The sequence below is a fragment of the Mchenga conophoros genome, linkage group LG15 (genome assembly GCF_057382185.1).
Source record: "Mchenga conophoros isolate Kocher_MC1m ecotype Shallow Benthic linkage group LG15, M_conophoros_male_GT1.1, whole genome shotgun sequence".
In the NCBI taxonomy this organism is placed as follows: Eukaryota; Metazoa; Chordata; class Actinopteri; order Cichliformes; family Cichlidae; genus Mchenga; species Mchenga conophoros.
Genome location: NC_140540.1, coordinates 35,889,732 through 35,901,910, shown reverse-complemented (window position 1 = coordinate 35,901,910; position 12,179 = coordinate 35,889,732). Strand labels below are relative to the sequence as shown.

Below are 12,179 nucleotides of genomic sequence, written 5' to 3'. Positions count from 1 at the left end.
TATAATAAAGGTCAATCAAATGGACCAATATGGCAAGGCCATGATGATCCACTTGGTAAAATAAATCCGCTTGGCATCTTTCTTGGCCTTAAGACAACAATTCTGATGGCTAAAGATCCAAACGGGACACAAAAAAAAAGAAAAGAAAAAAGAAAACGGATATAAGATCCCTTGAAAAATTATATAATGAAACTTGTATGTTTTGGATACTTACTAAAACAATGTATGAAAGTAATGAGAAAGTGGCCACTTTCATGAGTAAATCATGTAAGCTTTATATGGAGGGAACGTGACAATGACAGGAAGTGTCTAATCTTTGTGCATAATCTGTAAGCAAAGGTTGACTCTAGGCACTTTTTTTGTTTTTTTGCTTTCATTTATTTGAAATTTGTGTTTTCTCAAGTTTTTTCTGTGAGACGGATTCTGAAGGATCTTCTTGATGGCATAGTGGATGTTGGTCAGAAACACTTCATTTCCCTTCTTGCTGAAGTGAATTCCATCCGGTACAAATATGGTGTCATCATAATATCTCAGGGAGGGATGTTCAACGATGAAGCCTCCAAAGGAATGAACTGCCTTTCTCATACCTGAGTTTAAAGTTTTCCTTTCCATATTGGTGTATTTTGGATTTCCGTACCTCCACACTTGGCGTTCATTGATGCAGGAATATATGATAGTCATGGAGGGGAACTTTGCATGCAGTTCAATCAGTTCTTTTTTCATTGCAGAGGAAAGTTCCAGGGGGTATACAAGTCCCAAGTCGTTGCCGGCATGAATCACCAAAATATCAGGTGGACTCTGTGTGGAAATCTCTGAATAAAAACAAGGAAGGACGTCATTCCAGCGCATCCCTCCTTTTCCATACCAGTGAACATTTGCATCAAGTCCAAACTTTTCTCCAAACATCTGGCATGCTACCCATTCTCCTCGCTTTATGTAACTTGATCCAATGATCCATATCTGAGGTACTTTCTTGGGTATCCCTCTGCTGTGTCTTCCTCTGGTTTCGTCTCTGTGTGGTTTTGAATGTTCTCCCACGATCTTGAGGTCTTAACATGACAGTGGAAGAGGCACCTCTTGATGTTCTTGCTTTCACTGCTAATTCTCTGTCATTTCTATTTGTGGTTCTTCTGTTTTCTGGGCGACAGATATCTGATATACACCTCTATGATGTCACATTATAGACCAGCTCTAGCCAAGCCGACTCAGGAGGCCTTTCTAATTTGTAATGGAAGTGCATAAAATAATTTAGAATCTCAGAGAGAAAGTGTGGGGCAAGACCATTTAATGTTTTAAAAACAAATAAAAGAATTTTTAAATTAACTCTAAAGTTAACAGGCAGCCAGTATAGCGAGGATAAAACGGGAATAATATACTTCTCAGAGTACCTGGGTCGTTGACTCAGTGCTCTCAGTTTGGACTTTTGTCACTGTAGCTGATGCTGAAATGTTTGCGTGGGTTGCCATGACCACACCAGAACCCAGCGTCTGAGATCGTTATATTGTTTTCTAATTGTTTTCCTTTATTTACTATTCATGTTTGTGTACAGTGTAAACGATAATCTATGAGTCCCTTGATACATTTTTCTTACAAAGAATGTTTCTGTTAAAGTGACTGTGGAGCAGTCACCTCTTCTGTGAGTTGCGGGAACCAGAAGTTTTAGGGTTCTTCAACTTTTCTACTGCTGGTTTACAAGGCGGACGCATAAAAAAAAAATTAAAAAAAAGATTAATGATAATATAAAGTACATTAAATAAAAATAAATGATGCTGGTTAATTTGTTAACTAAGGAGCCCCGCAAGGCACACTGGAAAAAAAATGAAGATGAACTTTGGCGAGATCTCCCGACATCTTGCCAAAGTTCATCCTTATTTTATTTTTTTTCTCCACTGTCCTTTGCGGGGCTCTGTAGTTGACACTTGTAGTGATGGGAATTCCGGCTCTTTTTAGTGAACCGGCTCTTTCGGCTCGGCTCACTAAAAAGAGCCGGCTCTTTCGGCTCCCAACCGGCTCTTCAGGTTGTTTTGTTGCTTTACTTAATTTATTATTAACAATAATATAAAACTATGCACAAAAGGAATTACTAATGTAAAAAAACGTGGTTTTATTTATATATGTTTATATATAAGTACATGCAGTGGCCCATAGAGACAAAGCACGTATATACTCCAAAAAGCGCGTACAAATTCCAAAGCACATACTGTCACGGGTTGCCGGGGCAAGCCGTGTGAGAATATATTAGGACCCAAAATGCGGCAGCTCTGGTGCAAGTGAGTTTATTTAACAAAGTAAATACAAACAGAGATGGCGAGGGTGAGCTTAAAACTAAGAAAACTTAAACAACTAAGGAAAACAAACCTGAAATCTGAGATAAGATACCGAGATGCAGGGAGACGAAGAGAACATAGGGAAAAACCACAAAGGATGACCGGGGGGGAGAAACGCAGACGAACCAGCAACGAGGACGAGGTAACACACACTATAAATACACACACCAGGAATCAAGGGATGGGAAACAGGAGGGGAACACACCTGGAAAACATCACAGCTGACGAGGCAGGGGAAACGTAACTAGAACAGACTGACATAAGACAGAGACCTTCAAAGTAAAACAGGAAACACATACACGTAATGACACAGACTCAGAGACCCGGACTAAACATAGAGACCTACTACACTAAGGGGATACACAAGCAGGGAAGACACCAAACAGAGGGAACACAACTAAACCCTAGGAAACCCAAAACAATAGTCATAATACAAAAACTATCAAAAGTAAAAGTACACAACCAAAAACACTGGGTCACCGACCCAGGACCATGACACGTACAAATTCCAAAACACATTTCTAGCGTTAACTGAACTTCCAAAACAGTGCTACCTAGATCACTTAAATTACACAATTGAAAGCATATGTGTATTGTTTGTGTATTTATACACAAGCACTCATATATATTCAAATAATTTTAAAAAAATGTTCATTTACCTGTTACTACCACACACCAAATCCAATCATTGGTACTTCCTTGCTTGTGTAGCCACTAGGTAACAAAAGCTCAACACTGCGCCTAGCATTCTGGAGCACTTCTGTTGTGTTTTGTACGTGTTTTGTAGTTTTTATGTGTTTTGAAGTTTGTATGTGCTTTGGGGCTTGTACGTGCTTCTGAGTTTTTACGTGTTTTGGAGTTTTTACGTGTTTTGGAGTTTTTACGAGTTTTGGAGTTTGTGCGTGCTTTGAGGCAATGGCTGTTGTTATTTTCTGTTCAGTGATGTTCCTTGTTACATGTTCATTGCTGGATTTATGCGAAAACAACTAATATTGCATATCCATAATTATTATAATGGATATAACTAAATAATACTTACACTATAATGTTAATTAGAAGTGTAATGCAAAAAAATTGATTTTTATGCCTATTTTGAATTTTACTTTAATACAAATACAAATACAAATACTTTCCCCCCTCAACAAATACAAATACAGATACAAATACCAGCTGCTTTGCACATCTCTAATATATATATATATATATGAATGTATATATATATATATTAGGGGTGCAACAATACTCCGATACACTTCGATACAGTGCTTTCTGTTCGGTACGCATATGTATCGAACAATACAAAATTTGTAATTTATTTTATCAACTTTTCTTCTGACGATGTCTGTGTTGAGAGCTCAGTGGATCTGCGTTCGACTATTCTGCCTAGGCTGCACTGTCGAGCGCAGATCCACTGAGCGCAGCGCAAGAAGAAATTAAGCTTGTTGCAACATGGCAACTGCCTCAACGATAGCCGAAATTGAATCTCCCCCACCCTCATTCAGATCTGGCGTTTGGAACTATCTTGGTTTTCATGTGAAGTATGACCCTGATGGTAAGCACGTCATGGACAAAAGTAAAACAGTTTTTTTTTTTGTTTGTTTTGTTTCAGCAACATTACATTTAAAAACTGTACTTTTGAGTTAAAATATGTATTTATAATTTTAATAAATGACAAATTAAAAAGGCATGAACATTTTTTTGTATCGAAAAAATATCGAACCGTGACACCAAAGTATCAAATCGAACCGTGAATTTTGTGTATCGTTGCACCCCTAATATATATATTAGTGCTGTCAATAAATTAAAAAATTAACGAATTAATCTCACAATTCTTTGGTAATTAATCGCAATTACTTGATCAATACCCTGGTTGCACTTACTTTTTTTTCCACCTTATATTTATGCTTGTAACTGAAATTTATGCATTATAATGAAGTAAATGCAGAATAAACACAAAGAATGTGTTTTGGAGTTTGTACATGCTTTGTCTCTAGGGGCCACCATAAATATACTTTTGTTTATTCACTCCACATAAAATGTAATAAATAAATTTTAAAATACAAAAATTATTTCAATTTTCAGCTTTCTCCTTTTAAACCAATTTAAAGTGAAACAACACAAAACACTGCAAACCACAACACAATAAAATATAAATTAAAATATGCAAAACAAAAAGAAGATGCACAATCTCTGTCATATACGCCTGGGATGTTTTTTTGGGAGAGTGTTTTCCTGCTTGGAATTGCATAAATAGGATTCTCTACATGAATAAACTTTCTGAATCCTTTATCGTGTGCAACTGAAAATAGTTGTGGATGATTACTATACCTTTCTAATGTGATGTTTTTCTTGTTGTTGTCCCTGGCTCGCTTTTCTCTCTCTTTTACTCCCGCTCTGTTCCTGTGCTACTGCGAGTGTAACTACCGCCCCTCCCCCCTCTGCTCAGCGCAAGTACAAGGCTCACGTGCGGAGTGAAGCGGAAAAAAAAGTGCGGGCTCCCAATGAGGAGCCGGCTGGCGTCGTTCACTTCAATGAGGCGGCTCTAAGAGCCGTTTCGTTCACGACCAACACATCACTAGATATTTGTGCACTTTGTTCAAAGAAATAAGTGTCTGAGAAGGATGTCATATCTACTATTGATATTATTTTACTTTCTTCTAGACCTCCATGTTTGTGCGAGGAATAAAAGGGAATTGTGGGCATCAGTACGAAGCGTGGATTTTTTTGACCAGAGTAGATACAGTCACTGTTTATTTTCCCTTGTATGGTTCCTGTTTTATTTTGAACCTTTAGTCCGTATGCATTATGTATAGTTTTACTTCCACTGTTCCACTAGTTGGATTAATTCCAGCTGTGTTCTCACCTGTTTCCAATCCTTATTATCTAGTCTACTTAAGCCGTCAGTTTCTGTCAGTCGTCGACAACTTCTTGTGTGTTTTTCCCGTCATTCAGTCATTTATGATCAGTTCAGTCAATAGTCAATAAACCCCATGCACTTTCTCAGCAGTCTGGCATTTGAGTCCTCTCTTTCCATTCACCACACACCAGAACGTGACAATGGTCCCTTCTCTGTGTACCAGTTACAAAAAGACAAATATTTTGCAGACATCACTTCTTTTTTTGTTTATTTTAATAAACTACACAACTTTAAAAACATTGACTTTAATGTACCCGTTAAAGGCAGTGAAGTAGTGATATTGTTGGGCAACCCTTTCCTGTGTGAACACTATTTGAACCCTGGCATGTTTCTATTGGTGGTCTCCATTTCTCTTACTCTCAAGTCAAACCTATTAAACCCTGAGTCCTGCACTGTGATACATAAATCTTCAACACTTTTGAAAGTGCGTTTGAAGTGCCATTATACAGTAAACTGATATTGGTTTATGTTGTAGAGGGCAGAGACAAACGAGACCCCCACGATCATTTATCAAATAAAAAAAAATTTGTGGCACTTTGGATTTTAATGAAATGTATACTTTATACATTATGGCACCTACACAGATATGCACAGATGAGAAATAAATTAACGGAAAAACCAAAGTAAAGCACTTTAGGTGTTGAGTCATTTACATGGTGCCTGAAAAGTTTCACTGAGCAGTGGCAATGATTTTAATGTGAAGTGATGGATCCCTAGTTCCCCTAGAAAAAAAAAAAAAAAAAAAAAAAGGTGGTAAAGAGTGTTTTTTTCCTTAGGTGCTGATTTAACAGAAATATGATAATATAAATAATAGAAAGTAACAGAAATACTCTGTACAGTACTTGTACAGTAGCTGAAAGTGTGGGTGATGTTCAGGAGGAGAAGTGCAATGAATGTAGTGGATGTTTTTGTGAAAAGGTTTGTATGTGAATAAGACCAGTGACGTGGTGATTGACTTCAGAAGAACAAGGGCATGTATGCACAAAGTGAAGAAAGCTAAGATCTTTTAACATGTGCACAAAAATTTTCTCTTGCTCAGCTACGGCGAGTCTAGTTTGCATTGCTGGTCTGCTGGAGGAAGCAGCATCAGAGCTGGTGATGCTCTGACAGACTGAATAAAGGAAGGCTGGCTCTGTAAACACCTGCAAACTTGAAGCTGTAATGGAGAGGTCACTGAACACACTGTTATCCATCATGGATAATCCTGACTACCCTGTGCACCACTTACAGGACGAACACCAGAGGACCTGCTCTAACACACTGGTAATCTTTCATACTGTTAAATCTTTATAAAACAATACATCTGTTTGACAGATCTAGCAGAGATGCTGATGATTTAATTAAAGATGAAAAAATTTAGACTGTTTGTAACTCTTAGTGTTCGTTTGACTTTGGGACCTGAAGTGGATTCAGTTTTGGACCCAGAGTACTCCGCGAAGCTCCTCACTACAGCAGCCGCAATGCTCTGACAATCCATCAAGCAGTGCGGCTTACCAAAGTTGTACTAAAACATTTTTTAAACAGATTTCTGCACGCCCAAATCGATTTGAGGTCAGTAAGCACAACCAGAATTCGTACATAAGGCACACTCTCGATTTTTGAGAAAATGAAAGGATTTTAAGTGTGCCTTATAGTGTGGAAAATACGTTATACAGAAGAAAAGAATATATCGCGATATATATCGTTACCGCACATGCTTCAAATTATATCGCGATATGAATTTTAGGCCATATCGCCCAGCCCTAGTGCATGCCATGTTAAATTAAAAGGAGGCAATCATCTCTCTGTTATTGTTAATTTGCTTCAGGTTAAGTAATTGACCCAAATATGGAGACAGTCCCCTCAACTTTGGCCAATCATACTTGACCTGAAGAACTACACTTAGAAGCTCAGACTTCTGGTGAACTCCTAAGTGTAGTTTCCAATCCCAGAGTCAAAGGCGTGCACCCTCCAAAAATGATCACTTTTTAACTCCTGTGGTCACAATTAGAGAATCGGCTTCAACTATTAAAAAAAAAAACAACAACAACAAAAACCCTTTTTATTCAAACACAACTGCAGCTGTTATACCTTGCACAATAACCGAACAAAAGCATGTCACTGTGATCAGAGATTCCTGCACCAACTCATTCAGTCCTGTTAAATGTCACCATAAAAAGTTACAGCACAATGTGTGAAAGATAGCATGGTGTAACAACACTGATTCAATATCTGGCTGGGTTTTGTCTCTTTTAAACACCCCAACTCCCTACCAAAGACCTATTTTACTTGTCACTGTGTTCACAAACCATTATGAGGTCTTTTCCACTGGTTTCAGTGGGATGGGGAGGAGCACGGGGGATGCAGTTTCACCAGTTGGGCTCTCTGCTAAATAGCCACTGGCCCATCTCTATATCTAACAGTATGTGTTGTACTTCTACGCCATTAGCGCAAAATATTACACCATATCTCTGGAGTAATTACGCTGTAAGTTGTGAGCTGTAATCTGAAGCAATAGTAAATCTTGCTCCATCCTTTCATGAGCACAGCCGCCTTGATGATCACTCTCTACAAGGCTGAAACACGTTAATGCTTTTCTGCTATTCCTTGTTGATAAATGAAGCACAGCAGGCAAACCTACTGTGTCAATAACAGTGGAGCATTAGAGATGCTTAAACATGAACAGCAGGCAAATTAACCCTTTAAATTCAGCCGATTGTTTTAAAACAGCGCTTTCTTGCCAGGCAGATTATTTGGAAGGATGTGTAGTTTTTGATGTTTACAAGACAGGGTTAGGGTTAGTAACAGTTATGTTACTGTAAAGTCTCTGGCGACTGGAGGAGTGCATAAATATACCTCACCTGCAATAATTCAGTCATATCCCCTTAAACAAGGGGCAGAGCTGACAGATTGAGCTCCACTAAGTCATTATGGTAATACTGCTTCAGTGATGTGATTTACTAGGCAGAGATGTAATAAAAGCTTAAGGCTATAATGGAGCCTGTCATATCAACAGCTTGTCAACATAATTTCCTCTTCCACCTGCAATTAGATCCCAGTGCATTCACGGATTTTAATTTCCATGTAAGCCATTCAGCTGTCTGATAGTCACTGAGCAGGTTAGAGGTTTCGATGTCATCCTCAAGGACACTAAAACAGCTTTTCAGGGACGTGTGGCTTTTCCACCTCAACAATACATATTGTCCCCGAGACCCTTGTAGTTACAGCATTAGACGACGTTAAAAGACCAAAAGTTTTGTGCTAAACTACAGATGGGTCGGCATAAACTTTTGTCCTTTAGAGTCCTCTTCCTCTTTTTTTTGTTCTCCTCAGTTTTACCCCTGGCTGGGTTCAACTGAATAAAGAAATCAAACTCTAGAGTTGTTAAAGTAATTGCCAAGCTGGCACATCCCCAGTTCCTCTGCAAAGACACGGCAGGCACTTCAGAATGTTAATGGCCACCCTGATCCAGCGAGGGCAATGCAGACTTGGCATTCGCACAGCGAGCAGGGGTAAAGCAAGTTTGCATGTCTGTCTGTGTGTGTGTGCAAGAAAGGGAGAGAGCTTGTGCCCACATTAACGATTTGTCCATGAGACACAGATTTCTTGTTTTTCGGTGACCTTCTCCCTCTCCCCACTTCTATCCTCTCACCATTTGGGCTTCTTTGAAATTCAGAAGCTTTTAACACTGAAGAGTCAAAGGGAATCTTGTTAGTGCACCAACAGTGTTTTAAAAACAGGTTGTGCTGATCCCGTTGTGTCATAGGGGTATTTTTATCCTTGTGGCGTGATGTCATTTTCTTTAACAAAAGCTATGCTGACGTCAATGTGAGAAGAAAAAAACTTTCAGGTCTGCACAATCAACAAGTAAGAGCCCCGCTCTTCACTTCTGCTGTGATGGATTTGGAAATTACACACTGACAAGAAGCAGTTTACTAAATTTTCAGGATACCACCTGCCACTTCGTTTTGCTCATTCATTAATCGATTGAAAAAAAAAATGTTCTGTCTCTTGGAAACAGATTTAAAGATCTGCAGGTAAAAGGAATGGAAAGATTTAGCACCTAACCCATAACAAGCTGAGTGTGCTTCTAAGGCTAGTCTGTTCACAAAGAAAGCACAAATTTTGAATACCTCAAGGTGGATTTGAGAGCATGTGTACGCCTCATTCAGCCTCCCTGATAAGTGGCTGCTTGCGCTCATGACATTAAAGGACACTTTGTGCAGAGGCCTCTCTACTCCGAGTCTTAGCTTGTTTTTGTTTTTTCCATCTTGCTCACCATTTTTTGTCGTGTTAAACAGGATTACCTGATTTACCTTTTGACCTTCACGTGTTGATGTTGCAAAAAAGCAGAAAAAAGTCTCAATATTGAACACTGCTACATGCAAACCATCGCATGCATCCTTCTGGTGGAAAACTGCCTGCAAGGAGACATGAACAGCCACACCAAAATACAAGAAAGCACAAAGCTAGTGCGCCTTATCCATGACTCAGGCTCCCTGACAGAGTAATATATTCTTCTTTATAAAAAAGAAAAGAAAGGAAAGGAAGGGGAAATAGCAAAATTCTTATTCAGAGGTAGATTCAGCTGGTCTGGATGGTTATTCCTGCTAATTACAAATATCATCTAAAAATAACCCAGCGAGGAAGCGGCAAAAACATGTTTCCCTGCTGTGTGCTTAATGTGAGGAGCTAGGATTCCTGCCAGCAAGCCGCTGCAGTGAGGAATAAACAGCGCTGGTGTTTGCACTGCCAATTATTGGAACTTTTAAAATCTCCTCATCTGAGGAGGTGGCAGAAGGTCGTGGATTAAGGAGACCACAGACCACAGAGCCGGGGCAACCCCAATGGCTTTAATAAATTTTCACCATTACTGATTGAATCAACAGGAAAAACTTGGGTTTCTTGAGGTTGTAAGGGGGGAACGCATCACAGCTGTAAGGCCAATGCCATGCCAAATCTGGCACTATCTCAGCCTGTAGTCTTACAGTCTACACTGTGTATTTCTTTAGTTGGCTTCCAGTCATGTTAAATGAGGACTCTCTGAAGGCTGGAATAAATAATTGTAAAATTCTAATTTACATTAAATAATTACAAACTTCCGAGATAACATTTGTGCAAATCTGTGCAAAAAGCTTTGTTCATTTAAGGGTTTCATTTCTCTACTTACATGAGATACTGGACGTTGAGAAATTACCCTTTTCAATTAATGAACTCTTTACCAGACTGTTTTTATTTCTCCCTCTCATCCTGTTTCTTACATTTACTGATGCTCTGTCACATCTTGCATCAGCTTTTCTTCTCTTTACAGTCAAAGTTTGCACAAAGTAATCCACTGCTGAAACACCAGAGCGAACTCATAAGAGGGGACAGTGTTGAGCTTACAAATACGCCTTGATCTCAACGCTCTTACAGTTTTGCAAAACTCACTTTTTGCTGAAAGCTGTATAGGACAAATTATACCACTGCACCAGATGTCTCCAACAAATATGACACTGCAGCTCTTAGCAGAACTAGTGAAGACGAGATCTCTGAACTGGTTTCCTAGCCAAGAAATAGTCTGACATGCTATGTTAAACCACACAGAAAGAGATTGCTAGGTCAGAGGCAGGGAGCAGCTGGACCCTAGCCACCCTCACCTGCTTAACTGGAACAGGTGCAGGGAAAGACCACGTGGGTCCACGTCATCCTGAGAGCTGGAACAGACGGAGTAGGCCAGGGATTATTACAGGAGAAGAAACAGTCTTTACAGGTGCAGGCATGGGGGCACAATAGTCTTTAGCAGTCCAAGACAGAGTAACAGTCCCTCAAAGTTGCCCGCACATTGGTACAAGACTTAATTTAAGACAAAGCAGGCTCTGGGCAGCTAAACAGAGTCTTTGGAGGGACTGGTTCAGGAACAGAGTCAATCATTAATGCGGCCAGTTTAACACAATCAGCTGGTTCAGAACACATATGACCCAGCTCACCCAGAACAAATGCACTTAGCAATGTCCAACCAGGATATTCACACATATCTTTGTCACTGGGAGCAACAAGACCATCGGTGCCAGCAACAACTGGACCAGAAGCAAATCAAACTGCTCAAGCAGAGTCTCCGAAAATATTCTTTCTTTAGGAATATGTCCAGCATGCCTCCACAAACCATCAACATTTTCCAGTTACAGGTTTCTCTGTTTTTTGCTCTCTCACACAAATAACAGCTGTGCCTCCTTTTAGGACATCTGAACTCCGCCGTGTGCATAATTCCCCAAGGCATACCTTCACTTCTCACATGCTCTCGCTACCATCAACTAAACTCTCTCCTTCAGTACAGCTCTTCCAAGCTGAAATGAGGTTCTGGCAACATCTCCTCGCCATCCCAAATGGCATCATCTTCTATGAGGTTCAGCCATGTTTGCTTCCAAAGAAACCTTTCTTTGTTTCTGAAATCTACACAGTAGTTATCGTTACCTTACCGAGCCAGGCAGCCGCCTCTCCATCTTCTACTTTGAGACAAACTCACACTTAAGCCTTTCTGAGCCATCGTGCCATTGTCTAGAGCCTCAAAAATCCCAGCATGCTTCACCACCAGAGCTTTTGTTCACAGTCAAGCTACGTCACTACCTGACTGAGGTTCCCCTCATTCCTCTATCAAGGTCTTTTGCCATCTGGAATTTCTTCTGATCTCCTCTTCAGCCATTCCTTGCCAACGCATCCACTCCACTCAGTGAAATCCCTGAATACTCAATCGAGGTCACAGGTCACTTATCATTGCAAGCAAACAAGTTATATTTTTGCAACACGTACACTTATTACTGGAGGGGAAGCCTTTGGGGATCTTCACGGCCCGGGTGCCGCCGTCAGTCATCTCTGAGGCCTTCCTCAAACCGGAGCCTCAATTCATGTTCAAGCCATATGCCACTACCTACTAGAAATGCTGTCAAACCTAAAATGAGGATGTGGTCCCAGCTAGT

The 12,179-nt window shown here is 39.9% G+C and overlaps 1 protein-coding gene across 1 annotated transcript; it reads right to left on the bottom strand.

The window, feature by feature from the left end:
- Positions 1 to 309: 309 nt before the first annotated feature.
- LOC146558806 (uncharacterized) lies at positions 310 to 12,073 on the bottom strand. Its single transcript, XM_085245916.1, has 2 exons — positions 12,013 to 12,073; positions 310 to 1,049 (listed from the first exon to the last, which is right to left on the bottom strand). The coding sequence occupies exons 1-2, from the start codon at positions 12,071 to 12,073 to the stop codon at positions 310 to 312; spliced, it is 801 nt and encodes a 266-aa protein (XP_085102042.1).
- Between the last annotated feature and the right edge of the window lie 106 nt (positions 12,074 to 12,179).